Raw genomic sequence first — 27,665 nt, 5'->3', positions numbered from 1 at the left:
AGTGCTTTTTAATCCGGACTCTACATATCATAATTAGCTATTTCGCGGAAAAACTTTGAATGCTAGGCTTTATGTGGTTTTTTAATCCATTATTAAAACGTTTTACAAATATTTCCGAAAAGAGACTGTTTTTCAAGAACTTTAACTATCAATAGCATTAAAACTTTTTTTCTTAAGGACAATTATGTAAAATCGTCATTTTTTAACCTAAAAACACAAAACTTTTTAGTTTTTCTACCAATTTTACATCGACGATTTACTATAGCTAAATACAATTTACAAAAGATAACGCTGTTACATTTATGTTCTTCTGCATATTTTGCCGACATCATTCTAATTTCACCTAAACCATATTAAAACCGACACCGGCAATAATCAAAAGAAAACACACCCAAGTCGCTTGTGAATGACAGGAATGAAAGCCAAGCAGCACGTGCAAGCAGCCAACCGAGTATAGCTATCCCATTGGACCGTGTCCCGGTTACGGGACGCCTCACCCGATCGGTCGTCTGGATATACGCGGGGATTATAAAACTGTCAACGCCGGTTGCGTCTGATTTCAGCAACGAGCCTAAGCAGAATATTCAGAAATAAAGTCATGTCCGTTATATTGCCAGAGAGTTTACGATCTAAAGTAGGTTTAGTAGCCGAATTTAGATCGGAAGTTGCCTTTTTTAACTTTATTGTGTTTTATGCTTGGGTTTGCTTATTCTCATACTTTGAAACAATAATAATCCATGTGATTGGTCACAAAAAGCAGCTTTCAGCTTGACCAATCACAAACCACACAAGCAGTGCTGTGATGTACGCAACACAAAACATTGAGAAAAGAAAAATGTACCATTTTATTAAGAATCTTTATTGCAAGAGATGTTGATGTATCTACAGTTGCCTACTAAAAGAATCTGCTAGGTTTTTTATCGCTGAGTAACGTAATGACTTGTTATTACAATCCACTTACGATAATACGAATATCCTAAAATATCCCAATTATCTATTAACATGACAGGCAATTTGATGATATAAAAGTGAATTTAACTGAATTGACCCTGTCAGTTTCGTTCTAACCGTAAATAGCACCATAACTTGTGCATTTGAACCTTTTTTGTAGTTTTACGTTATAAAAGTACCGGCAGAATGGCGCTTGATCTACTTGAGGCAATATCCGAACAGCCCCTTGTTCGCATTTATGGGTTTTATGCATCCGTTTTGGCTCTGAAAATGTTAGCAATGTCTATTTACACAGGACACACTAGAGTAAAGAATTCGGTAAGAATCGTACTTATTATAATGGTCATTACACCAGATTTCCATCACCATAACGACCAGAGTTGATATACTGAGTGTCCAAGATACACCTGACAAAGCTACAAAAAAAATCATACTGCCATTTGATAGATCATCCAAGATAATGAACAAATAAAAAACCAGCGTTAGTTGCATAATTTCAGTTATCAGATTGTTTTTCAATGACTTGTCAAGTCAAAAAGGTACTTCATACACTTGAAAATTTTATCATCAACTTAATGTTAGGAAATGCAAACCACTTAAGATCAACATTACTGTTTTCAGATTTGAATTTATTGAAAAGAGGAACTGAAGAAGAGTCGCACATTTCATTCGGTCAATTAACAGCTGAGTTTGAAGCAAACGGATTGGTTATCGATGTAGTACCAACACCTTATTGGTTCAAACTCAGCTGAGTCACTATGATATGACCAAAAAATAAGTACATAAGCAATGACAATCATTTCTCTCAGTCAGTCACTCAACTACTAAATTTATCTTTTAACAATATGGCTCAACCGGTAGTAGAAAGTTACATACAACAACCCCTATTTCGTACATATTTTTTTTATGTAAGCGTGCTATGTATTAAAATGTTGTTAATGTCCATTTTAACTGCTATGAAAAGATTTACTTACAAGGTAGAACCTTAAATTTTTTGTATTCAGCTGTAAAATTTACCCTAATTTCCCTTACAGGCATTTGCCAACCCGGAGGACGCAGCCCCTAAGAAACTCAAACCACAAGTCAATGAAAATGTGGAACGTGTACGAAGGTAAAAAAACAACCCCAGTTTTTTAAAAAAAAATTGAAAAAAAATATTCTTTCAGGGCTCATCTAAACGACCTAGAAAACATCCTCGTATTCTTTGTGGTGGCTTTGGTGTACCTTACCACCAACCCTTCAGTTTTCCTTGCCACAACTTTAATCAGACTGTTTACAATAGCCAGGCTTGCTCACACATTTGTTTATGCCATTGTAGTCCTGCCACAACCTGCTAGGGCTCTTTCCTGGGCAGTCGGCTATTTCATTACTATATACATGGCAGTGTCTTCAGCTTTGCATTATTTGGTATAAGTACCATTAATTTATTGTATTTTTTTTATACGAAGCCAGTTTAGAGTTAAATGTAGTTATTGGTGCATAAGTAATAAACATTTTTACGTTGATGTTTTAATTGGGTTCTTTAAGGTTTTTGTTTGGTTTAGAAGAGTTCTGGTGGATGAATAAAGGACTTGACCTCTTGACCAACATACAGAAAGTCCATTCATGTTAAAAATTGATACTCTCTCACTTTTCACTCAGCTCTTAACATTTTTTCTTGATTTCCTATAAATAATTTTGAAATTTTCTAGTACAGAAACAACTTATTCATTCTTATTGACACTATTTTTAACTTTCTGCATTTGATGCCATTTTTGGTGTTTATGCAAACCTTGCCTACTTCCAAACTGCTTTTCGCATTCTTCGCAACTAAACTCCTTTTGTTGTGAATGAGATAAAATATGACTTTTTACATTATGTTTGGTGTTAAACGTTTTCTGACAGATATTACATTGGAACACCTCGTTTTTCGTATGGTACTGATTGTGGATGTGCAATGAAGCGTTTTGTCTAAAAGATTTTCCGCACACTTTGCAAACATACGGACGTTTGTTAGAATGAATGTTGGTGTGCTCGTCCAGAGAGTATTTGTTTTTGAATTCCTTCTGGCAAATTGAACATTTGAAACTCCTTACCTCCTGGTGAACTTCCTTGGTGTGTCTGGTCAAGGAGGTGTTGAGGCGAAAACTTTTTCCACACAAACTGCAGCAGAAAGGTTTAAAGTCCGAATGCAACGTGCGGTGTCTCAGGAGATTCGATCCTTTATTAAAGACTTTGGTGCAAAAGTCGCAGTGAAACAGCTTTTTGCCAGACGAAGTTTTGAAACAAAATTTCATCAAGTCTGAACTTTTATTGGTTCTAGAACTGCCCAAATTCAGGTCGTGTTTGTTTCGTAAATGCCTGGTTAAATCATGATTTTTGGTGTAGGTGTTACTGCACAGGGCGCACTGAAATCTACGTTTAGATGGTAGCAAATGAACTGAAGAGAGATGTTCTTCTAAAGAATTTACATCTGTGAAAGGTTTATCACAGATTTTACAGGTTTCTGTTTTTGAACTACCATAATCCTCTAATAAGTTAGAATTGTCCTTCTTTGCAGTTGTTTCTGAAGAAATCGGTTTGGACTGTAAGTGCTCGCTAAGTGTTGGAGGAACTTGGTCTTCGTTGCTATACCTGCAAGAAAAAACGTATTTACTAAAAAAAATATTTTGACTTTTTATTATTATCTAGGTTTTAGCTAAATTTTAAGTTCACAAAGACAAATGTTATAGTAAATTTCTATCTAAAAATGCAAAAATACACAGGGTATCCTATTTTGTAAATAAGCAAGCTGACAAATACCTCCGGTTAAACCGGAAATGTCAAAAAAATTATTCTAGCACTTAAAAATGCGTTTTTAGGGGCCTCTGGCGCTTTCAGAGGCTTGCGGCACTTTCTAATGACATTGTAGTGGTCTCTGACGTTCTTAGGGGCTTCTGGCGCGGTTGCGTGACATTTTAGAGGCTTCTGACAATTTTAGAATCCTCTGGCATTTAAAAATCACTTCTGAGGGCCCTCTGGCGCTGTCACGTGACTTTTCAGAAGTTTCTAGTACTTTCTAATGGCATTTTGGTAGTCTATGATACTCTAAGAGGATTCTTGCACTATCACGTGACTTTTCAGAGGATTCTGGCAGTCTTAAAAGCTTCTGTCACTTAAAAATAACTTTTTAGGGACCTCTGGCGCTTTCAGAGGCTTGTGGCACTTTCTAATGACATTGTAGTGGTCTTTGACGCTCTTAGGGGCTTCTGGCGCAGTTGCGTGACTTTTTAGAGGCTTCTGACAATTTTAGAATCCTCTGGCATTTAAAAATCGCTGTCACGTGACTTTTCAGAAGTTTCTAGTACTTTCTAATGACATTTTGGTAGTCTATGATACTCTCAGAGGATTCTTGCACTATCACGTGACTTTCCAGAGGATTCTGGCAGGCTTAAAAGCTTCTGGCACTTAAAAATTACTTTTTAGGGGCCTCTGGCGCTTTCAGAGGCTTGTGGCACTTTCTAATGACATTGTAGTAGTCTCTGACGCTCTTAGAGGCTTCTGACAATTTTAGAATCCTCTGGCATTTAAAAATCACTTCTGAGTGCTCTCTGGCGCTGTCACGTCTTTTCAGAAGTTTCTAGTAATTCCAATGACATTTTGGTAGTCTATGATACTCTCAGAGGATTCTTGCACTATCACGTGACTTTTCAGAGGATTCTGGCAGTCTTAAATCTTCTGTCACTTAAAAATTACTTTTTAGGGGCCTCTGGCGCTTTCAGAGGCTTATGGCACTTTCTAATGACATTGTAGTGGTCTCTGACGCTCTTAGAGGCTTCTGGCGCGGTTGCTTGACTTTTTAGAGGCTTCTGACAATTTTATAATCCTTTGGCATTTAAAAATCGCTGTCACGTGACTTTTCAGAAGTTTCTAGTAGGTACTTTCTAATGGCATTTTGGTAGTCTATGATACTCTCAGAGGAGTCTTGCACTATCACGTGAGTTTTCAGAGGATTCTGGCAGGCTTGAAAGCTTCTGGCACTTAAAAATTACTTTTTAGGGGCCTCTGGCGCTTTCAGAGGCTTGTGGCACTTTCTAATGACATTGTAGTGGTCTCTGCCGTTCTTAGAGGCTTCTGGCGCGGTTGCGTGACTTTTTAGAGGCTTCTGACAATTTTAGAATCCTCTGGCATTTAAAAATCGCTGTCACGTGACTTTTCAGAAGTTTCTAGTACTTTCTAATGACATTTTGGTAGTCTATGATACTCTCAGAGGATTCTTGCACTATCACGTGACTTTCCAGAGGATTCTGGCAGTCTTAAAAGCTTCTGGCACTTAAAAATGATTTTTAGGAGCCTCTACTAAAAAAAATTAAATATATTTAAATAATAATAATAAATTTAAAGTAATCGCAGATTATCACAATTAGGTATATGACATATATTTAATAAAAGTTGGTGTTTAGTAAAACCTATCAGAAAAAAAATGCACTCCATTCAAAAAAGTCGAAATTTCGACGAAAAATTGAATTAGTCAAAATATAAAAAAAACAAGAAAATTAAAAAAAAAATAATTCAACGCCATCTAGCTGCTAACGCAAGTCTATTTGCATAAATCTTTTTTGTCGTCCCTGTACATTAACGACTCTGTTTCGGATTTTTGGACTAAGATAAGTTGGGTTTTCACACATTTTAGAGACACCCTGAGACAGGACCGGTATAGAATCGAGTAAAATAAAGAAAACTAATTATACCTGGTTCTGCATGAGTATTACAGACATCTACATTTATTTTTTTACAGCAAAGAAACTACTTTTTACTGCCTATCTTCGGTGACTAAACTGTGGTTCTTTGACTACAAATAAAATTAAGTTACCAAAAGATTTTGGACTATATTTCAATTCTGATTTACATTCAAATCAAAGACTATCCCACCTGCTGGGATAAATCTGTCATAATATCCACAATCATGTGACTCGATCAATTAACAAATCTATCAACCTGACAAACATCTACTCTAGCTAGCGTTGCTATATTCTGCCAGCAAAGCACCCACATCCCAAAGATTATGATTCAATTTTAAGTGATTTCTCAAGTATCGTTTTTGTTTAAAAGTCTGTTCGCACATGCGACACTTGAAAGGTTTATCGTCCGAGTGTATTAGCTTATGTCGTTTCAATTCGTATTTGATGCGAAAATGTCGACCGCAAACGTCACAAGGAAACGGTTTTTCTCCCGTGTGTTTCGTCGCGTGTAACATCAGAATCGGTTTCGTTCGGAACTTTTGAGGACACTCCGGACAGGCAAACGGAAACTCTTCACTATGCGACCGGTTGTGTACGAATAGAGACGCCCGTTGTTTGAACGATTTACCACAAGTAGCGCAAATGTACGGACGTTCGTTGGTGTGAATGCGTCTGTGCTCTTCGACGTTGCGTTTTGTGGTGAAATTTCTATCACAAAGATCGCAGGCAAAGTTTTTTATCCGTTCGTGTGTCTCTTTGATGTGTTTCATCAAACCTTGAGACACTCTGAATGTTTTTCCGCACAAGTTGCACTCATAGGGCCGTTCACCTGTGTGAATTCGCATATGCCAACCGTAAGTGTATACAGAATGTAACGTTTTGCCACATTCTTTACACCTGTAAAAAGTTCGACCGTCCACTACAACTTTTGCTTTATTCACTTCCTTTTGATCGATTTTAGGGACAGGATGTTTGGTCTGATGTTTGATGTTACGTCTCCGATGTCCCAGTTTAGCAGTTTCCAGATCAGCTTCAGAACATTCTTTTTTAGTGGTGACTTCCATCCCTTCTGCAAAATCACCAGAATGTGTTTCTCTTATATGATTCATTACATCCTGTTTGTTAAAGAACAACATTGGACAGTTTAAACACTCGTATTTGTATATAATGCTGCCCTCTTGTTCACCCTCTTCATCTTCACTGACCTCACTAGCCTCTTTGTTTTGTTTAATTCCATCCCTGCTAATTTCAGTTCCATCCTTATCTTCAGGGACATAAGGATCATAATCACTGACCGATTTCTTATCAGAATCAGTTGATATTTCAGCAAGGTTTGCCTCAATTAGAATTTCCCCACCATCAATTAGAGTATAACTAGTGTTTATTTGTTTATCAACCGCCACCCTAAAACAAAATACCGCCTTGAATTTCATGGAGTCTCTGCTTTTTATCAATTCTTTTATTAGGCTTTACATATTATTTAGATCATGTAGCTAACCCATTAGAAGTAGTAGAACAAACCTAAATAAAACAAATGGTTTTTCCTATATGTTTTAAGCTGTGTAACAATCATCAGTTTACAAGAACAAAGAATTTTGCTGCGATAAAAAAAAGCAAATTGATTAAGTACATATTGTTAAGTAAAGTCAAATTTGAAGAACAAGGTAATAAGTAAATTGATAACTTCTGGGGAAAAGTATGTTATAATAGAAAATTCTCAGAAATGTATTTTTCTAGAAAATGCCATGAGAATTTTTAAAAAAGGCACATCAAAAGCAACAATTCAGGCAATATGGACTATTTGGAAATTATAAAATGCCAAGTAGATAGTAGATGTGTTTCTAGGAGAAACCATACTGAGTAGTTACAGCTTCATGGAGCCAAATTTGACAGTTCTGACCTTAAGGAACCCTTTTATACTTTTTTTACGTCAGGTGACAGCTTTCCTACCAATTAAAGTGTTGTGGAGAGAAGCTTCATCCAACTGTAATAACAATAACCCAATTTTCAGAATTTTGATTCAAAAATTGCTTAAATAGGTACTAATTTTTCCATAATTCTAAATTCTATTCTGAATAGTTGTTTAGGCTTTGTTGTAAATTTGGTGGGTTATATAAACTAATAACTATTGTCCAGCACAGCTTTGCACTGTATTAAAAACTCTTTTAATGATCTAACAATATAGAAAAAGTGTTAGATATAAGAAGATCATCTTTTTAAACTAAACTGAATATTATTTTGATACTTATTTAGGAATTGTAACTACTTACATAGATTCCTCAGTGCCAACAGCTGTACCATCACCATTTCCCTCATAAGACTTTGGAATCTCTTCAAACTGTGTTTCATTTACAAGTTGATAACTTCGAAGTCTTCGATCTGCCTCAGCACTAATAATCACCAGGTCATGCCAGGCCAAAACAGTTGATGCACATTGCCAGCAACATTGCAGAGGCAACTGATCAGTCTCGGCTACTTTAATTGGTAGATACAAGTTGAGCTTTCCAGCCAGGTCATTGCTAACACCTTCCCCACTGTATATACCAATCAGTTTATCACTTTGGTTGGTACAAAGTCGGCATATCAATTCCACCTTTATTACTTCAGAAAATTGTGTTTGGATGAGATCAGAAGTTATGTTTACTACTGGAAGTTGGCTGGACATGGTCATTTAACTGTAATATACAAACAAATGATTTTAGGTTTAAAAGGGTCTGGTAATTTGGGTTATCAGAGGGCTTACCAGTGGTTGATGAGTTGCTGGTCCATATAAATGGTATTTAACTGGTTTATTTAGAAAGACATTTTGCCGCCAAATAATTTAAGAATTATTTAAAAAGCCGGCAAAATATTTTACAGTGTAAGTTCGGCCGAGTACCATCACAAGTGGAAAATTATTTTGACGTCTTAATGGCCAACATGGCGGACAAATTTGTCAAAAAAAAAACCAAGTAAATTATTTATTTACATAAAAATTAGATGGAGTATTTAATATGTATTTTTTGTCGTGCTATTTATACTTGAAAAATTTGGGCAGTATATGTTTAACTTTTGTCCTATTTTTTAAGCTAAACAGGTTAAAAATGACGTAGATGACAGTTGTTGACCCTCTACCACATGACCATCTGTTTATTAGATAAACAGACATCACGTGACTGAGTAATCTTTTGGTAGAAACAAAATATAACATATCAGAATGTCTTGGAGGACAAACGCGCCAAATAAACAACCAACCATTTAATACATTTTATTACTGTATTATATTTGACTTTGTTCTATTTCTATTTTTTTTATCACAGCAATTTCTTGTACTAATTCTGAAATTTCTTTAAGTAAATCTCCCCCAACAAATTGAGCATCACCATTTTCTAAACAATCCTCAAGCACACAGCCAATTTGCATTAAGTCAAATAAAATATGATTAGTGCCAATAGTATTTCCATGAAACAATGTCCTGTTTCTCCCCTTTAACATCTCCAATCGAGTTTTGGCAATAAATTTGAGAAGTTTGAAAAAACTTAAGAAATTCATTCCAAAATGAACATTCAACATAATTTGACAATGCTCCTCAAAGTTTTCCATGTCTCTACAATCTTCAACCTCTTTTTTGGTTAACTCTAGGTTGCTTTTCAAGCTCTCCCACACGGTTGCTACATTACAACCATTGATCCAATTGTGGTTAATAGATATAGTGTCTTCTAGATTCCATACTTGGTGATACCAGCCTGAAGGTACAAATACTGCTTGTCCAGCTAGCTGAATTATCTCCAATCCACCTGGTTGATTCTTTAACTCACTGATGTCATATGGTAAGTTGTTAAACTTATCTTTGAGCTGGTGCTCAGCTTCAGGAGGGAAAAACACCCAACGTTTTTTTCCACATATATTTACAGACCAACTGTAGGAGTTAAATACATCAGTATGTAAAGGAGTCCTTAAAAATCAGTGTTATTTTTAAGTGTGTTTGCATTTTGTGTACTTACCAGCTGCCCTTCTGGCCCATATAAACAAACCTATAGTCATCATCTGAAGTTTCTATGAGATACTCATTTAACCAATCTGAAGAGAAGTACAGAGGTACTTGATAAAAATCATCACTGCGACATTGCAGCTTCAAGTGCCAATCTTTCAAGTAATAAACTTGGTTGTCCTCGTTCTTTTTCTTCCATAATTGCACATAATCATCCAAAATGCCTTCAGAGCATTTCTGAGAGTTAAAGTACCTCTCAGAACAGTTGTAAATGATTACTTTGGTGTGGCTGTATTTCTCATTTAAGTAATCAATGTTAGGGGCCATATTAACTACCCATTTTTGGGTAGACACCCAGGTGTCTCCAACACCTTCTATAATGCAGGGTTGGTTTGTAATCATGTAGTTTTGGAAAAAGTCCTCATAAGACAGATTGTTTTTGTTTAATACTGGTGCTGAAGGAGCTTTACTTGTCCAGTTTGTATTTCTGGGATTAAATTTAGCCAGTTTCCTAGTGATTTCAAATTCCATGAACTTTTCTGGTGTATTTGTTAAGGAAAACTGGAAACTCACAATTTGCACTACTTCCAGTAATTTGTATTTTGAGGTTATGTTCTTTGACTTTGGTTTTGTGGTTAGGTTAGGATCAGCCGGTCAGCTGACTTTGACAGATAAATAAAAATGTGAGGGAAGTTGTTTATTTGTAATGTTTTGATTTGTACTTGTTTACAATTTTTAATTTTTTTGTTTAAGTTTTTTTAGTAAGCATACTTTTTGAGGGAAACACCCAAAACTACTTACATTATTCAGTATTCCGTTCATGCATGTATGGAACTAGTTTAACCTAACCTCAAATGTGTGATTCTAAAAGGGCTCCTCTAGTCAAAATGGAATTTCGCCGTCCGAAGAAACGACCAGAAAACATTGTGAATCGGCTAATAGATCGACAGACACACGGCTGCAAAAAACCGGGCACGCAGCTTTACTTAAGCCGGCAATTTTATCAAAACATCTTTCCAAACTTTACTGTTATCAATGCAGAGAAACCACCCTGCTTTATCAGAAAATTTACCCCAGACGGCAAGCTTGCCATCGCTTTTTCTTCAGATCAGAGCTCTCTGGAAGTGTACACATACCAAGGTCCGGCAGCTGCTGCTGATTTGTTACAGAAGATTGGTCATTTCGACCAGTTGGATAGTAAAACACAAGAGGACATCAAACATAACATATTTTATAGATTTTTTAAGGTAATTAATGTGAGGTTAGAGTATTAATTTTAAATATTATCTACAAAATTGAAAAGCAATTTTTTTATTGTTGCTCAAGAGTAATCTAAATGATCTTGTACAAGTTAGAAGTTTTACAGGGTTAACTTCACCTCAAAGAGCATTTCCAGCTAATTAAACATTTTTCCTAACTTTCAAACATAGTTAATTAGGTTCTTTAAGTTTGTTGAAGGATGTTTTAAAGTACAAATTGCTGTTCAAAGATTTCAAACCAATATTGGAGAAGTTCAGGTTTTAGGGCAGACATTTCTAGATAATTGAAACCATTTACTATAGTTTTCCAACTTCATCACTATCATTCCAACAACATCATCAGTTTCTAGCTATTTTAAGGAAATTTGCTCTTATTAGGACCTTCAGACCAGTTAAAGTGTATTCTAACATTTCTAACAGCTGAAACAACTATCATTCATTTTTTTTTGGCTTTTGGTATTTAATTTGATATATTTAGCTTTATAGTCTTTTAGCTTCCCACTTAAAATATTCAACATGAATTGGTACCTACTGTTATAAGAAATAAGAAAGTTACAACCATTCAAAAGTGCATTTTTGCCAATTTGTTTGGCTCCAAACGGTTGCAATGCCCGGCAAAGGGCATATTTATACCAAAGAACCATTAAATTAGGTGAAATAACCACTTTGAACCTTTCAAAAATTAGAAAAATGCTATTTTTTGTCAAAATTTTCAATTTTTTTTTTGCTCCAAAACGGTTGCCCAGCAAAAGGTATATTTATACCAAAGGACTTTAAATTATGTGAAATTAGCACAAAACAAGTTGAAAGAATGATGGGGCATTAGGGGTCTTGTTTAAGTAACTTATCCTTTTTCTAATGGCGGTTTAGCGAAATTGATAGAAGTTAGCAAATTTATCTTTGGTTGCAGTTGAAACACTATATTAACATTACAACAACTGAACAACTGAACCGAGAATGTAGCCTGTTTAGTGAGGATGGCCGATATGTTATTGTGGGATCAGACTCCTACATTCCAGATGAAATTCGACCTCATTTCTATGAAATTTACAGCAACAATGAGGCAGTAACTCCTACTCTTAGGTCTGTTTCGCTCATTTACCAAGTAGAGAGTTGCTCATAAATCATATTTTAGGTTACCTCTAGAAAAATACACTTTGCATTTAGTTGATTTGCATTTGGGTAAAGTTTGCGATAAACGTCGATTTGATGTGGATAAAATATTTTTGTCGCACAATCAAGGATTGTACCAATACAAGGATACATTGGCTGTGTTGTCAGTGCAACACCAAACGATTCATATTTTCCAGATATTAGATGGAATGTTTGTCGATGTTAGGAAAATCGGTCGTTTCTGTTACGAAGACGATTGGTACTTATACAACATGGTGTATCCGAATACGAAACCAGTGCGCGACACTGCAATCAACTCACTAAAACATCGTCTATTGACTTTTCTATACAAACGAGCTGTTCATCTTAGTAAAGTTAAAGGAGATCTTAGGGAGCTAAGGACGTTCTACAAGTACTTTGACGATTTTGTGTCGTTACGAATGTGGAAAATGCAGTTGCTTGATGAAAACCATTTGCTGATCAAATATGCGAGTGAAGAAATTATTACGTTAAAACATGCTGAGGCAAATTGCAACGAGCCTCAGTTTTTTATGGTTTACAATATAATTGAAAGTAAAGTTTTGGGTGTTTACGAGAATAGTTTAGAAGAATTGGCCAGTTTGTACGAAAATTTTACTGATCACTTCCGAAACGCTTGTTTGTACAGTGAAACTCAATTTACTTGTAATCCATCCAACAATATTTACGCTTTCATGCATCATTCAAGGTAAATTCCGTTACATAAAATTAATAATTTAAACTGTAGGTGTTGTATTTTTGTGAGTTTATAGATATCGTCATACAATAATGGCAGCAAAGTATGGGGGGAAAGTAGAGGCTACCCGAAGAATTTTGGCTCATTTACCCATTAACGCCCAGTCTTACACCAACACTCCCTACTTGGATTATTCTCTTTTTAGTTACGATGATAAGTGGATCTCAGTAATGGAAAGGCCTAAACAGTGTGCGGAACATCCAATACGGTACGTTTGTCTTTAGATTTAGGACACTGGTGTGTGTTTTCACTGTTTTCTCAATTTTTTCCAGATTCTACTCTAGAAATTCGGGTTATCTTAAATTTCGTCTGTACGTGGACAGCCATAAAAATGGTGCCAACCCTGTGCGACAACTGGTGGCGTTCACGTTCCACCCGACGGATCCTTTTGCCGTATCGGTACAACGAACAAACTCAGAATATATCGTGAACTTTCACGTAAGATGTGATAATCAAAATCCCGACTATAACTCCTGTGATGACTATCAATATAATTGTATTTGATGTAAGATGAATAAAGCTTATTTTATAAGAAGTATGTGTACGTTAAGGACTCATTTTAGCCGATAATATTTTGAAAATTCTCTGCTTTCCTTTTATAAGAATGACAAAAATATTGAGTATACCGACCGGTAATAAAACCACATCCTTTTATTAAATTCAATATCATATTTCATATTTGAAAGTGCACATTTTGTCTGGTGTAATTTTTGGTATACCCAAAAGCAGCTTTAACATACGCATCATCAACAGTCCGTACATTTCGGAAACAGCTTAAAATATCCCTAATTAATTTACATTTAAATCCGTAATAACTTAGATACTTATATAAATTTTAAAAGCGAGTATTTACACATTTTATTTCTCTAGAATATAATGTCTGAAACCAGAGTTTTGATTATAACTCAAATACAATTTTCTAAACGCAAAAGTGATCTCCCACAAAAAAACATACAATTTTAAAACCTTTGGTACAAAAGGACATTTACTGTCAGTGTCACATTAAACTTTGATCTACAACTCTCTTTCAGTTTCCATTCACAACCAAATTAAGACAATAAGAACGTGTCGAATTCAGTTAGAACTTAACCTAACCTTAAAAGGAACCCAAAACAGTAGAGTGTCAGACTTCGTCCTGAAAGTAAAGGTAGCGTGGCGTGGACGCGCGCGCCGGAAACTACCAGATCCGGTTCTCGGTTTGGGGGGCGCGCATAACACCGACGCCGCCCCCCAAACGCCGATAGTTCATCGAGCCGCACAACCGCCACTGATTCTGCTCGGTATCGTAGAACTCGATCGTTTTCAGGTAGGCGGTGCCGTCGAAACCGCCCACGGCGTATAGTTGACCGTTTACTACCGCCAGACCCACCTAAAAATTGAAATTCAGTAATTAAATAAGATAAAAATTATTACAAATTCATAAAAAAATCCTACTATTTTTAGTTTTTTTTTGGGATATCTTTGAAACTACCATTCTCGGAAGGTTACTAAAAAGGCATTGCCAGTTTTTTTTTCCAAGGTGAGTTTGATGCGGCAAACAGAAGTTTGTTATCGTTATTCTTTTCTTGAAACTCGCAAATCTAGAAATTTTGATATTGTAGAGGCCTCTGGCAACATAAAATGGTGCCTAGAGGCTTCTGGCAAGTTTAAAAAACGTCTAGAGGCCTGTAGCAATTGCAAATAAGAGAAAAAATCTTTTAGAAGCTTCTGGCAACATAAAATGGAGTCTAGAGGCTTCTGACTAGTCTAAAAGACGTCTAGAGGCTTCTGGCAGGTACAAATTAGTGAAAGAATGTTTTAGAAGCCTCTGACAAAGTAAAATGTCTTTTAGAGCCCTCTGGCAGGTCTAAAAGATATTCAGAGGCCTCTGATAGTTACGAATAACTAATGGAATACTTTAGAAGCCTCTGGCAACATAAAATGGCGCCTAGAGGCTTGTGGCAAGTCTAAAAGTCGTCTAGAGGCTTCTGGCAGTTACAAATTACTGAAATAATGTTTTAGAAGCCTCTGACAAAGTAAAATGTCTTTTAGAGGCCTCTGGCAGGTCTAAAAGACATTCAGAGGCGTCTGATAGTTACGAATAACTAATGGGATACTTTAGATGGCTCTGGTAACATAAAATGGCGCCTAGAAGCTTGTGGCAAGTCTAAAAGTCATCTAGGAGCTTCTGGCAGTTACAAATTAGTGAAAGTATGTTTTAGAAGCCTCTGACAAAGTGAACTGGCTTTTAGAGGCTTCTGGCAGGTCTAAAAGACTTTCAGAGGCCTTTGATAGTAACAAATAACCAAAGGAATACTTTAGATGACTCTGGCAACATAAAATGGAGTCTAGAGGCTTCTGGCAAGTCTAAAAGTCGTCTAGAGGCTTCTGACTAGTCTAAAAGACGTCTAGATGCTTCTGGCAGGTACAAGTTAGTGAAAGAATGTTTTAGAAGCCTCTGACAAAGTAAAATGTCTTTTTAGAGGCCTCTGGCAGGTCTAAAAGATATTCAGAGGCCTCTGATAGTTACGAATAACTAATGGAATACTTTAGAAGCCTCTGGCAACATAAAATGGCGCCTAGAGGCTTGTGGCAAGTCTAAAAGTCGTCTAGAGGCTTCTGGCAGTTACAAATTACTGAAAGAATGTTTTAGAAGCCTCTGACAAAGTAAAATGTCTTTTAGAGGCCTATGGCAGGTCTAAAAGACATTCAGAGGCGTCTGATAGTTACGAATAACTAATGGGATACTTTAGATGGCTCTGGTAACATAAAATGGCGCCTAGAAGCTTGTGGCAAGTCTAAAAGTCATCTAGGAGCTTCTGGCAGTTACAAATTAGTGAAAGTATGTTTTAGAAGCCTCTGACAAAGTGAACTGGCTTTTAGAGGCTTCTGGCAGGTCTAAAAGACTTTCAGAGGACTTTGATAGTAACAAATAACCAAAGGAATACTTTAGATGGCTCTGGCAACATAAAATGGAGTCTAGAGGCTTCTGGCAAGTCTAAAAGTCGTCTAGAGGCTTCTGACTAGTCTAAAAGACGTCTAGATGCTTCTGGCAGGTACAAGTTAGTGAAAGAATGTTTTAGAAGCCTCTGACAAAGTAAAATGTCTTTTTAGAGGCCTCTGGCAGGTCTAAAAGTTATTCAGAGGCCTCTGATAGTTACGAATAACTAATGGAATACTTTAGAAGCCTCTGGCAACATAAAATGGCGCCTAGAGGCTTGTGGCAAGTCTAAAAGTCGTCTAGAGGCTTCTGGCAGTTACAAATTACTGAAATAATGTTTTAGAAGCCTCTGACAAAGTAAAATGTCTTTTAGAGGCCTCTGGCAGGTCTAAAAGACATTCAGAGGCGTCTGATAGTTACGAATAACTAATGGGATACTTTAGATGGCTCTGGTAACATAAAATGGCGCCTAGAAGCTTGTGGCAAGTCTAAAAGTCATCTAGGAGCTTCTGGCAGTTACAAATTAGTGAAAGTATGTTTTAGAAGCCTCTGACAAAGTGAACTGGCTTTTAGAGGCTTCTGGCAGGTCTAAAAGACTTTCAGAGGCCTTTGATAGTAACAAATAACCAAAGGAATACTTTAGATGACTCTGGCAACATAAAATGGAGTCTAGAGGCTTCTGGCAAGTCTAAAAGTCGTCTAGAGGCTTCTGACTAGTCTAAAAGACGTCTAGATGCTTCTGGCAGGTACAAGTTAGTGAAAGAATGTTTTAGAAGCCTCTGACAAAGTAAAATGTCTTTTTAGAGGCCTCTGGCAGGTCTAAAAGATATTCAGAGGCCTCTGATAGTTACGAATAACTAATGGAATACTTTAGAAGCCTCTGGCAACATAAAATGGCGCCTAGAGGCTTGTGGCAAGTCTAAAAGTCGTCTAGAGGCTTCTGGCAGTTACAAATTACTGAAAGAATGTTTTAGAAGCCTCTGACAAAGTAAAATGTCTTTTAGAGGCCTATGGCAGGTCTAAAAGACATTCAGAGGCGTCTGATAGTTACGAATAACTAATGGGATACTTTAGATGGCTCTGGTAACATAAAATGGCGCCTAGAAGCTTGTGGCAAGTCTAAAAGTCATCTAGGAGCTTCTGGCAGTTACAAATTAGTGAAAGTATGTTTTAGAAGCCTCTGACAAAGTGAACTGGCTTTTAGAGGCTTCTGGCAGGTCTAAAAGACTTTCAGAGGACTTTGATAGTAACAAATAACCAAAGGAATACTTTAGATGGCTCTGGCAACATAAAATGGAGTCTAGAGGCTTCTGGCAAGTCTAAAAGTCGTCTAGAGGCTTCTGACTAGTCTAAAAGACGTCTAGATGCTTCTGGCAGGTACAAGTTAGTGAAAGAATGTTTTAGAAGCCTCTGACAAAGTAAAATGTCTTTTTAGAGGCCTCTGGCAGGTCTAAAAGTTATTCAGAGGCCTCTGATAGTTACGAATAACTAATGGAATACTTTAGAAGCCTCTGGCAACATAAAATGGCGCCTAGAGGCTTGTGGCAAGTCTAAAAGTCGTCTAGAGGCTTCTGGCAGTTACAAATTACTGAAAGAATGTTTTAGAAGCCTCTGACAAAGTAAAATGGCTTTTAGAGGCCTCTGGCAGATCTAAAAGACTTTCTGAGGCCTCTGATAGTAACAAATAACTAAAGGAATACTTTAGAAGGCTCTGGCAACATAGAGGCGCCTAGAGGCTTGTGGCAAGTCTAAAAGCCGTCTAGAGGCTTCTGGCAGTTACAAATTACTGAAAGAATGTTTTAGAAGCCTCTGACAAAGTAAAATGTCTTTTAGAGGCCTATGGCAGGTCTAAAAGACATTCAGAGGCGTCTGATAGTTACGAATAACTAATGGGATACTTTAGATGGCTCTGGTAACATAAAATGGCGCCTAGAAGCTTGTGGCAAGTCTAAAAGTCATCTAGGAGCTTCTGGCAGTTACAAATTAGTGAAAGTATGTTTTAGAAGCCTCTGACAAAGTAAAATGTCTTTTAGAGGCCTCTGGCAGGTCTAAAAGACATTCAGAGGCGTCTGATAGTTACGAATAACTAATGGGATACTTTAGATGGCTCTGGTAACATAAAATGGCGCCTAGAAGCTTGTGGCAAGTCTAAAAGTCATCTAGGAGCTTCTGGCAGTTACAAATTAGTGAAAGTATGTTTTAGAAGCCTCTGACAAAGTGAACTGGCTTTTAGAGGCTTCTGGCAGGTCTAAAAGACTTTCAGAGGCCTTTGATAGTAACAAATAACCAAAGGAATACTTTAGATGACTCTGGCAACATAAAATGGAGTCTAGAGGCTTCTGGCAAGTCTAAAAGTCGTCTAGAGGCTTCTGACTAGTCTAAAAGACGTCTAGATGCTTCTGGCAGGTACAAGTTAGTGAAAGAATGTTTTAGAAGCCTCTGACAAAGTAAAATGTCTTTTTAGAGGCCTCTGGCAGGTCTAAAAGATATTCAGAGGCCTCTGATAGTTACGAATAACTAATGGAATACTTTAGAAGCCTCTGGCAACATAAAATGGCGCCTAGAGGCTTGTGGCAAGTCTAAAAGTCGTCTAGAGGCTTCTGGCAGTTACAAATTACTGAAAGAATGTTTTAGAAGCCTCTGACAAAGTAAAATGTCTTTTAGAGGCCTATGGCAGGTCTAAAAGACATTCAGAGGCGTCTGATAGTTACGAATAACTAATGGGATACTTTAGATGGCTCTGGTAACATAAAATGGCGCCTAGAAGCTTGTGGCAAGTCTAAAAGTCATCTAGGAGCTTCTGGCAGTTACAAATTAGTGAAAGTATGTTTTAGAAGCCTCTGACAAAGTGAACTGGCTTTTAGAGGCTTCTGGCAGGTCTAAAAGACTTTCAGAGGACTTTGATAGTAACAAATAACCAAAGGAATACTTTAGATGGCTCTGGCAACATAAAATGGAGTCTAGAGGCTTCTGGCAAGTCTAAAAGTCGTCTAGAGGCTTCTGACTAGTCTAAAAGACGTCTAGATGCTTCTGGCAGGTACAAGTTAGTGAAAGAATGTTTTAGAAGCCTCTGACAAAGTAAAATGTCTTTTTAGAGGCCTCTGGCAGGTCTAAAAGTTATTCAGAGGCCTCTGATAGTTACGAATAACTAATGGAATACTTTAGAAGCCTCTGGCAACATAAAATGGCGCCTAGAGGCTTGTGGCAAGTCTAAAAGTCGTCTAGAGGCTTCTGGCAGTTACAAATTACTGAAAGAATGTTTTAGAAGCCTCTGACAAAGTAAAATGGCTTTTAGAGGCCTCTGGCAGATCTAAAAGACTTTCTGAGGCCTCTGATAGTAACAAATAACTAAAGGAATACTTTAGAAGGCTCTGGCAACATAGAGGCGCCTAGAGGCTTGTGGCAAGTCTAAAAGCCGTCTAGAGGCTTCTGGCAGTTACAAATTACTGAAAGAATGTTTTAGAAGCCTCTGACAAAGTAAAATGTCTTTTAGAGGCCTATGGCAGGTCTAAAAGACATTCAGAGGCGTCTGATAGTTACGAATAACTAATGGGATACTTTAGATGGCTCTGGTAACATAAAATGGCGCCTAGAAGCTTGTGGCAAGTCTAAAAGTCATCTAGGAGCTTCTGGCAGTTACAAATTAGTGAAAGTATGTTTTAGAAGCCTCTGACAAAGTGAACTGGCTTTTAGAGGCTTCTGGCAGGTCTAAAAGACTTTCAGAGGACTTTGATAGTAACAAATAACCAAAGGAATACTTTAGATGGCTCTGGCAACATAAAATGGAGTCTAGAGGCTTCTGGCAAGTCTAAAAGTCGTCTAGAGGCTTCTGACTAGTCTAAAAGACGTCTAGATGCTTCTGGCAGGTACAAGTTAGTGAAAGAATGTTTTAGAAGCCTCTGACAAAGTAAAATGTCTTTTTAGAGGCCTCTGGCAGGTCTAAAAGTTATTCAGAGGCCTCTGATAGTTACGAATAACTAATGGAATACTTTAGAAGCCTCTGGCAACATAAAATGGCGCCTAGAGGCTTGTGGCAAGTCTAAAAGTCGTCTAGAGGCTTCTGGCAGTTACAAATTACTGAAATAATGTTTTAGAAGCCTCTGACAAAGTAAAATGTCTTTTAGAGGCCTCTGGCAGGTCTAAAAGACATTCAGAGGCGTCTGATAGTTACGAATAACTAATGGGATACTTTAGATGGCTCTGGTAACATAAAATGGCGCCTAGAAGCTTGTGGCAAGTCTAAAAGTCATCTAGGAGCTTCTGGCAGTTACAAATTAGTGAAAGTATGTTTTAGAAGCCTCTGACAAAGTGAACTGGCTTTTAGAGGCTTCTGGCAGGTCTAAAAGACTTTCAGAGGCCTTTGATAGTAACAAATAACCAAAGGAATACTTTAGATGACTCTGGCAACATAAAATGGAGTCTAGAGGCTTCTGGCAAGTCTAAAAGTCGTCTAGAGGCTTCTGACTAGTCTAAAAGACGTCTAGATGCTTCTGGCAGGTACAAGTTAGTGAAAGAATGTTTTAGAAGCCTCTGACAAAGTAAAATGTCTTTTTAGAGGCCTCTGGCAGGTCTAAAAGATATTCAGAGGCCTCTGATAGTTACGAATAACTAATGGAATACTTTAGAAGCCTCTGGCAACATAAAATGGCGCCTAGAGGCTTGTGGCAAGTCTAAAAGTCGTCTAGAGGCTTCTGGCAGTTACAAATTACTGAAAGAATGTTTTAGAAGCCTCTGACAAAGTAAAATGTCTTTTAGAGGCCTATGGCAGGTCTAAAAGACATTCAGAGGCGTCTGATAGTTACGAATAACTAATGGGATACTTTAGATGGCTCTGGTAACATAAAATGGCGCCTAGAAGCTTGTGGCAAGTCTAAAAGTCATCTAGGAGCTTCTGGCAGTTACAAATTAGTGAAAGTATGTTTTAGAAGCCTCTGACAAAGTGAACTGGCTTTTAGAGGCTTCTGGCAGGTCTAAAAGACTTTCAGAGGACTTTGATAGTAACAAATAACCAAAGGAATACTTTAGATGGCTCTGGCAACATAAAATGGAGTCTAGAGGCTTCTGGCAAGTCTAAAAGTCGTCTAGAGGCTTCTGACTAGTCTAAAAGACGTCTAGATGCTTCTGGCAGGTACAAGTTAGTGAAAGAATGTTTTAGAAGCCTCTGACAAAGTAAAATGTCTTTTTAGAGGCCTCTGGCAGGTCTAAAAGTTATTCAGAGGCCTCTGATAGTTACGAATAACTAATGGAATACTTTAGAAGCCTCTGGCAACATAAAATGGCGCCTAGAGGCTTGTGGCAAGTCTAAAAGTCGTCTAGAGGCTTCTGGCAGTTACAAATTACTGAAAGAATGTTTTAGAAGCCTCTGACAAAGTAAAATGGCTTTTAGAGGCCTCTGGCAGATCTAAAAGACTTTCTGAGGCCTCTGATAGTAACAAATAACTAAAGGAATACTTTAGAAGGCTCTGGCAACATAGAGGCGCCTAGAGGCTTGTGGCAAGTCTAAAAGCCGTCTAGAGGCTTCTGGCAGTTACAAATTACTGAAAGAATGTTTTAGAAGCCTCTGACAAAGTAAAATGATTTTTAGAGGCCTCTGGCAGATCTAAAAAACTACTTTACGAAGGAATACTATAGAAGCCTCTAGACAACATAAAATGGTGTCTAGAGGCTTCTGGCATGTCTAAAACACTTTTAGAGGCTTCTGGTAACATAAAATGTAATGTGTTTTTTTAAAGTAATTTAGAGTCTTTTCAAGAACAGTCTGTAAAACATCACAAATAATCTTACCCCGCTCCTTCTGGATGTCATGGCAACGATCGGACTCCACGTGTTCGTGTGAGGGTTGTACCGTTCTGCGCTACTCAATTCCATGCAATCGTCCCGGCCCCCAACTGCGTATATTAAATTATTGAATACTGCGCAGCCTAGGTGTTTCCTGCGCGTCGACATGGGACTGACCAACGTCCATTTGTTGTGTCGTGGGTCGTACCTGTAATAAACCTTCTGGTTCAATTTTCCATTGTTTTTTCGACCTTAATCTTACCTTTCCACAGTGTTAAGGGGAGATTGTCCGTCAGAACCCCCGATTGCATACAAGTATCCGCCCAATACCGCCACAGCTACACCCAGTCTCCGCGTAGTCATTGGCGCGACTTTCGACCATTTATTTTCTTTGGGATCGAACCTAAATTACACATTTAGTTTTTTGAAGCAAAAAGTAAGTATGGCTAATACCTTTCGACGTGGTTTAAACATTGGACACCATCCTGGCCGCCTACCGCGTATAGGAGGTTGTCTAAAACCGCTACTCCTACGCTGGTTCGACAGGAAGTCGTAGGGGCAACGTCGCACGACCATTGGTCTGTTTGCGGGTCATACCTTAAAAAAAAATCATTTATAAATGTTTAAAATTTAAAGCTGGGTTTATACAGCGCACAATGCATAACATAGAAAGTTGGCTTTACAGTAATGCCTACTGTCGTTTATACAGCGCACAACACTTGCACAATACCGCATAGGAAGTTCATAATTTTTAGCTTTCTATGCAATTCTTATGCGAAAACATCTGTACACATGCGCAAAATTTTGTAATGTCATATTTTGACATCCGCCGTCCGTCATTGTATTGTGTTATTGTTTTGTTTATGAATTGTGGATTTGATTTGGATTGTTCAAGAATTGTGGTTTGTTGTTGATTTTGTATTTGTGATTTTTTGGTCATTTAGTGCAATAAAAACAGTTGAAGTGTCTCCGGAAAAAAACAGAGTTTAGTGTTAAAAATTATATAGAGCTAATTAGTTTCTCTTTACATCAAGAATTTATTAAACAATTGCAGATGGGACCTTGGCAACAATTGGGGCTTCTACTCTTGATGGGTGCTGCAACTACAGCATTAAGCTTAGATGTCAAGAAAAGGAGAATACGGAGGTTTAAAACGCGACCTATGAATAGAAAACGCAATGAACATAGTGTTTTTGAAAAAATAGTTCAGTTTGCAGAAAAACATGATACAGAGCAATTTTTCAAATATACGCGTATGACTCCAGAACTGTTCCATAAGTTATTAGCTCTTGTGGGGCCATTCCTGCAGAAAGACAAGACAAAAAATCCAATTAGCCCAAAACAACCTCTTGCCCTCACTCTGCAGTAAGTATATTCTCAATTCCAAATAAAAAAGTGTAGTATTGCCAGTTCTGTTTTTCAGTTATTTATCAGAAGGTTGTTCTATGCAGGAAATAGCATGGAATAATAACACCTGAACCCTGCTGTGTTGCCAGTGGTGGTTGGAATCATCAGGGATGGCATGACAGGATTGTGTTGGCTTTCTAAATATGGAGAATTCTAATATATTGTTGTTATTAAAAATTTTTTTTTTTCCTTTTCCAACTTTACAACAGCAAGCACATCTTTTTTGCCTTATCCTCCTTATCTGTGCTTGACATGATTGACAAATGGCAAGTGACAGAAAAATAACATTTCACATTGCAATGACATTTATCACGTGTTGTCATAAGCTTTTTTCATTGGTTAAAAATTATATGTTGTGCGACTGTATAAACACCAAAAATAAACCCTTGTGATTTCTTGTGCAATGTTATGCATTAAGTTATGCATTGTGCGCTGTATAAACGCAGGTGGCAGGTGGGGAAAGTGCACCAACCTTTCAATACTGTTCAAGTAGCTTTGTCCATCATGACCACCAACAGCGTAGAGAAGATCGTTCAACACTGCCACGCCAACTCCGCACCGCCTTTTACTCATAGGAGCAACCATTTTCCATTCCATAGTTTGCGGATCAAATTTCTCGACCGACGCTATAGCATCTCCGCTACACCATCCACCTACCGCGAACAGCACTTCTCCTAAACACATCCCCAAATAACCACAAATTACAACCAAACATTCTGAACAAACCTCTCCTGGTCGGTTTCCTGGGTCTAGTCCTTGGACCCTGCATTAGAGGTCGTTCCTGCGGCAACAGCAGGTAGTTTTTGGCTTCGTCCACCAGGTCGCGACACGACTCGTCCGATCGCACTAACAAATCAGAGCCTACAGTTCCGACCAGAAACTTTGGACTCAGCAAAGGCAATCGGACGTGTTGCAACACTGATGGTAAGTGCTGTCGTCTCTCGGCCACATTGTACTTAACCCAGGACATTACAGCGTTGAACACTTGCTCCTCGGTGCGCACGTTCAGCTCATCGCTAGCAATAATATCGACCAGCTGTCCCACGGGCAGAAGCATAAACTCTTCGGATTCCATCACTTCTTGGAAATTGTGTTGCGTGAATTTGTCAGCGATGCGCAGCAATTCGCGGCAGGAATGCGTGTCGGCGAATGCCCGGATGCCCAGGCAGTTGGACGGATCCAGTTGACGTTTTAGGAACTCGCAACAGATGTCCTGGATTTCTGTCAATTGCAGAAGGCAAGCCGCCGGCAACAACATCTGTACGTTCGACTCTTCCACCACAATGTGTGATGTATAACAAAAATCTAATAGGAAAAAACGTTGTATACGTTGAAGACAACTCATGGAATAGGTAAAAATAGTATATTCTATATTAAGAGCGGAAAGTATATATTTGCCGCTTGCACATGAAATTTGCAGCTTGAGGCGAAGCCGAACGCTGCAATCATGTAAAAGCGGCAAAAGTACTTTTGGCTCGAAATATAGACGATATTTTTTCGACGACTGCTGTGGGGTGGATTAGAAGGACAACTCGCATCATTTTCGTCGCTCGAACTCATTGTCACCGATAAATCACTTTGACGGAATGTGGTTATTTCAAACAGGTATGTCAAGCGTTGTTATGGAAACGCCGAAAAAAGTTGGTGAGTAGATTGTTAGTAGAAAGCGAAAACGCTCTAGAGCAGAAAATCTCTCTTTCTGCTCGCGCGCGGCAAATAACCCCTTTCTGCTTCTAAATGGAAGCGTACATGAGGTACTTTCAAAGTAAGTCGTCGAAAAAATATTTTTTATTTTTTTTAGATTCTCTGAAGACTGTGGTATAGTTTGCAATAGTATTTAGAAGCTTCTGCCAATTTTAAACATTTTTTTAAGATTTAGGACTCTTTTAAAGGCCTCTGACTTTTGTTAAGAGATTTTCCATAGTATTTTGAAGTATACTATGGAAAAAAATATAAAAAACTTTTTGAAGGTTTAGAACACTTGTAGACTTCTCTGACAATTTTTAGGCCGTTTTGATTGTTACTTATACTTATACAATAATACAAATTTTCTGGTATCTATAATATTACAGCTTAAATAATTTACTCACCAATCAAAAGATCCATAGCCAATTCATCGATATCTCTAATAGTAATTTCAGTCTGTCGGGATTCAGCCAATTCCCCCGTGAACATGGCCCGAAAGTAAGGACTGCAAGCGCTCAGGATCACGCGATGCGCAAAGATTTTCCGTCCTCCGACATTCAGGACCACGTCGCACAATTCACGATGACGACGCAGCAGGTTCAGTTCGGTCAAGGTGTTTTTGGGATGTTTGTCTGAGGTGTGAGACAGGCGAGCTGGCGAGGGGGCCCGGTCCCCCCCTGTGCTCTCCCCCATTCGGCAAGTTCCCCGCGAGTGTGAGGCAAACTGGAGCCGTAGGGGCGGCGACGCCCAACCCCACACAGAATCTATCTGTAATAATTCGTTAATTGTTAAAATTTGCAGTTTTTTTCAGAAAAGTAGTTGTGTTGCAAGATTATTACAATACTATCATAATTAAGTTCAAATTTCAAATACTGGCAGGAAATATCAAAACCACAATAGTTACTTTGAATGTGTTAAATACTCACTTTAAGTCTGAAGAAATTAGTGTTAAAAAACTACACTGTTTAGAAAGCCTGCCAATGTGAGAATAGAATTTTGTAAGGAAGGAGGAAGCAATAGTTTGCCCTGTTGTCATCTTGTGCATTGCTACCTACCTATCCATATGAAAAATATAAAAGATTTAAAACAAAAAAAATAGCTTAATAAAGTCAGTTTCAATAAATTAACTGTCAAAGCTGTTAATCCTTGGATTGCATTGAAAACTATTTGCAACACTGTCTCAATTATACAGGACAGTTATGCAAATTATGTCACATTCTTGAAATATACAAAATACATTAAGAATTAAGTAATACAAAGTCAAATAAGGTTTTACTTTAACTCACTTGCACTTAAAATTAATAATCATAAATAATATATACCTTCTGAAATATCTGGATAATCAAATACTGGAAATCTTCACAAGTAATCAATTTCAATCAAGAAATGTTAAATTTCATAAACAAGTTGAACAAGTTGTATTTTTGATTGAAATTTGAAAAATATACTGGTGCACAAATTAGTATTTAGCTTGTGAAGTAATTCAAGTAATGCTAGCTTTTCTGATCACAAACAGTACAAGACATTCAGGTAGGTATATTAGATCCTTTTTAATATTACAACAAAATTTTTTATTGCCCTAATTTGGTTTGGGTCTGTTAGATCTTTGACAAACCATTTATACAGGTATGCACTTTTAGTTTAAAAACTCAAGACATGTTTGCATTGTCACCCTTAAAATGACTGAAAAATATCCTAACTGAATTCTTTTATTGCCCTACATTTGTTTAGGCCTATCTCAAAACCATTGACAAGTACTTGCATTTCTAAAAATGCTTATTTTCACCCTAAATATTACCTATTTGTGTATGTATACACCTAAGTCATTATTCTAGTGTTTATATAGTTTTCCTTAAGGTTAGTAGGATAATTCAGCTTAATTAACTTAAGCATTTTATAGTTCTAAGTTTCTCTGGACTCACCTTTAAATCGTTGATAAACTCCGGAGCAAAAATGGTGGTAATTTATAATTGCAGTTCCTTCGGGAAATCCTTTAGCTTTGTTGAGGTCGATTAACACCCAAAAATTCTGGATTTAACCCAGAATTTGCCACTGAATTCACTCTTTTTTGTTGTAAACTTTTGATAAATAAAACAGTGAAATGTCAACGTCAACTCGATATTATTCTTAAACGTCACAATCAGCTGGTTTCTGACAGTAAACCTGCATATATTACACGTTTCGACTGTTCAATCGGTTAAAACCGCGTTCAAATGTTTTATAACCAAGTGGTTGGTCACTTTTGAATTTATATGACCGGTTATTTACCGGTAAGGTAAAGTAAAAAATGGAAAAGGGTAGTGTGAAAGAAAAGTTTACCAATTTTACCATTAAATTACTGAAATTTGCTTAAAAGATATAATTTTCTTGTCATGGCGGTCATTAATTTGAAAAGTCATAAATCTAAATCACTACACTTTTCATGCACTCTCTGAATAGTAAATTCTAGGGATGACTTTAGCAGTTCTTTACGAACATTTTTGCTCCCTTTCAAATTTTTCGTAACTTTCACCGTTTCTGAATAATTTAGCAAAAACTGGTTTGATGCAACCATTTTTCAAATCGGTTAAAATTGTGGTTTAGAACCCACTAACTCGGTTATTTTTTAGAGTTGAAGGAGGTTGAACCACTCAAATTAACCGTCTTAAACTCTTCTTTCTAGTGGGGTTGAGCAAAAAATTATATCTGAAAAATTTCGTACAGGGTGACCAAAAACAGTCAATCACCATATTTTTATGCATATATACTGGAAGCAAAAATTACACAAAATTACGGTGCTGGATTAAAAATTGAGTTACTTGGAAAAAACTGTTTTTTTTTTATTGGCAAACTAGCAAGGCAAGACTTATAAACGATGAGTATAAATAGGTTTGAAATACCCTGTACATATAGGTGTGGTAAAACTAAAACTGGCCATAGGAAAACTGTGTAACTGACAGAGAAACATAAATAACTGCATGCGCGAGACAGAGACAGAAAACTTAATAGAATATCTAGAAAATTTTGGGACATGTGTTGCTAGAGTTCATCCACTGGATTACTTACATATTTTTGTTATTGGCCTATTGGCAGTAAGTTTTAAACAAATGTACACAGAAACTGAAGA

General features: G+C 37.3%; 5 protein-coding genes across 9 annotated transcripts; 2 read left to right on the top strand and 3 right to left on the bottom strand.

The window, feature by feature from the left end:
* Positions 1-1,046: 1,046 nt before the first annotated feature.
* On the top strand, positions 1,047-2,464 carry LOC145724985 (microsomal glutathione S-transferase 1-like). 2 transcript variants are annotated; one of them, XM_081973503.1, is made up of 3 exons: positions 1,047-1,269; positions 1,986-2,062; positions 2,118-2,464. In XM_081973503.1, exons 1-3 carry the CDS (start codon positions 1,138-1,140, stop codon positions 2,362-2,364), a joined length of 456 nt encoding a protein of 151 aa, XP_081829629.1. In that variant the 5' UTR covers positions 1,047-1,137; the 3' UTR covers positions 2,365-2,464. The 2 variants fall into 2 exon arrangements, with proteins under 2 accessions (XP_081829629.1, XP_081829630.1); XM_081973504.1 differs by lacking the exon at positions 1,047-1,269 and adding an exon at positions 1,726-1,928.
* A 64-nt stretch (positions 2,465-2,528) lies between these two features.
* Positions 2,529-8,564, bottom strand: LOC145724977 (uncharacterized). 3 transcript variants are annotated; one of them, XR_014177140.1, is made up of 4 exons: positions 8,395-8,564; positions 7,922-8,326; positions 5,819-7,055; positions 5,661-5,761 (listed from the first exon to the last, which is right to left on the bottom strand). XR_014177140.1 is itself a non-coding variant. In XM_081973495.1 (3 exons), exons 2-3 carry the CDS (start codon positions 8,320-8,322, stop codon positions 2,655-2,657), a joined length of 1,311 nt encoding a protein of 436 aa, XP_081829621.1. In that variant the 5' UTR covers positions 8,323-8,326; positions 8,395-8,564; the 3' UTR covers positions 2,529-2,654. The 3 variants fall into 3 exon arrangements, 2 of the variants coding, with proteins under 2 accessions (XP_081829621.1, XP_081829620.1); XM_081973495.1 differs by lacking the exons at positions 5,661-5,761; positions 5,819-7,055 and adding an exon at positions 2,529-3,564; XM_081973494.1 differs by lacking the exon at positions 5,661-5,761 and having other exon boundaries at positions 5,779-7,055.
* Positions 8,565-8,884: 320 nt separating this feature from the next.
* On the bottom strand, positions 8,885-10,297 carry JMJD4 (jumonji domain containing 4). The gene is made up of 2 exons (XM_081973499.1): positions 9,635-10,297; positions 8,885-9,585 (listed from the first exon to the last, which is right to left on the bottom strand). Exons 1-2 carry the CDS (start codon positions 10,150-10,152, stop codon positions 8,910-8,912), a joined length of 1,194 nt encoding a protein of 397 aa, XP_081829625.1. The 5' UTR covers positions 10,153-10,297; the 3' UTR covers positions 8,885-8,909.
* Positions 10,298-10,328: 31 nt separating this feature from the next.
* On the top strand, positions 10,329-13,303 carry abo (de-etiolated protein 1 abo). The gene is made up of 5 exons (XM_081973493.1): positions 10,329-10,868; positions 11,791-11,963; positions 12,016-12,720; positions 12,785-12,976; positions 13,041-13,303. Exons 1-5 carry the CDS (start codon positions 10,476-10,478, stop codon positions 13,270-13,272), a joined length of 1,695 nt encoding a protein of 564 aa, XP_081829619.1. The 5' UTR covers positions 10,329-10,475; the 3' UTR covers positions 13,273-13,303.
* Positions 13,304-13,384: 81 nt separating this feature from the next.
* Positions 13,385-26,673, bottom strand: dbo (Kelch-like protein diablo). 2 transcript variants are annotated; one of them, XM_081973492.1, is made up of 9 exons: positions 26,482-26,673; positions 25,486-25,614; positions 24,964-25,327; positions 23,600-24,178; positions 23,346-23,547; positions 21,920-22,063; positions 21,729-21,869; positions 21,473-21,674; positions 13,385-14,137 (listed from the first exon to the last, which is right to left on the bottom strand). In XM_081973492.1, exons 3-9 carry the CDS (start codon positions 25,250-25,252, stop codon positions 13,946-13,948), a joined length of 1,749 nt encoding a protein of 582 aa, XP_081829618.1. In that variant the 5' UTR covers positions 25,253-25,327; positions 25,486-25,614; positions 26,482-26,673; the 3' UTR covers positions 13,385-13,945. The 2 variants fall into 2 exon arrangements, with proteins under 2 accessions (XP_081829618.1, XP_081829617.1); XM_081973491.1 differs by lacking the exon at positions 25,486-25,614.
* Positions 26,674-27,665: the final 992 nt, after the last annotated feature.

The sequence above is a fragment of the Ips typographus genome, linkage group LG2 (genome assembly GCF_016097725.1).
Source record: "Ips typographus isolate SLU linkage group LG2, UJ_Ityp_2.0, whole genome shotgun sequence".
In the NCBI taxonomy this organism is placed as follows: Eukaryota; Metazoa; Arthropoda; class Insecta; order Coleoptera; family Curculionidae; genus Ips; species Ips typographus.
This window is presented reverse-complemented; position numbering and strand designations above follow the sequence as displayed.

Excerpts from the sequence above, each read along its gene's own strand:
- LOC145724985 (XM_081973503.1), top strand. The coding sequence starts at position 1,138 with ATGGCGCTTGATCTACTTGAGGCAATATCCGAACAGCCCCTTGTTCGC. Across the intron at positions 1,270-1,985 it reads ACACTAGAGTAAAGAATTCG|GCATTTGCCAACCCGGAGGA; the intron begins GTAAGAATCGTA and ends TTTCCCTTACAG. Across the intron at positions 2,063-2,117 it reads AATGTGGAACGTGTACGAAG|GGCTCATCTAAACGACCTAG; the intron begins GTAAAAAAACAA and ends ATATTCTTTCAG.
- LOC145724977 (XM_081973494.1), bottom strand. The coding sequence starts at position 8,322 with ATGACCATGTCCAGCCAACTTCCAGTAGTAAACATAACTTCTGATCTC. Across the intron at positions 7,056-7,921 it reads GTTGGCACTGAGGAATCTAT|GGTGGCGGTTGATAAACAAA; the intron begins GTAAGTAGTTAC and ends ATTTTGTTTTAG.
- JMJD4 (XM_081973499.1), bottom strand. The coding sequence starts at position 10,152 with ATGGAATTTGAAATCACTAGGAAACTGGCTAAATTTAATCCCAGAAAT. Across the intron at positions 9,586-9,634 it reads ATGGGCCAGAAGGGCAGCTG|GACTCCTTTACATACTGATG; the intron begins GTAAGTACACAA and ends CTGATTTTTAAG.
- abo (XM_081973493.1), top strand. The coding sequence starts at position 10,476 with ATGTGTGATTCTAAAAGGGCTCCTCTAGTCAAAATGGAATTTCGCCGT. Across the intron at positions 12,721-12,784 it reads GCTTTCATGCATCATTCAAG|ATATCGTCATACAATAATGG; the intron begins GTAAATTCCGTT and ends GTGAGTTTATAG. Across the intron at positions 12,977-13,040 it reads TGTGCGGAACATCCAATACG|ATTCTACTCTAGAAATTCGG; the intron begins GTACGTTTGTCT and ends AATTTTTTCCAG.
- dbo (XM_081973492.1), bottom strand. The coding sequence starts at position 25,252 with ATGGGGGAGAGCACAGGGGGGGACCGGGCCCCCTCGCCAGCTCGCCTG. Across the intron at positions 22,064-23,345 it reads TACTTGAACAGTATTGAAAG|GTATGACCCGCAAACAGACC; the intron begins GTTGGTGCACTT and ends TTTTTTTTTAAG. Across the intron at positions 21,675-21,728 it reads CCCCTTAACACTGTGGAAAG|GTACGACCCACGACACAACA; the intron begins GTAAGATTAAGG and ends GGTTTATTACAG.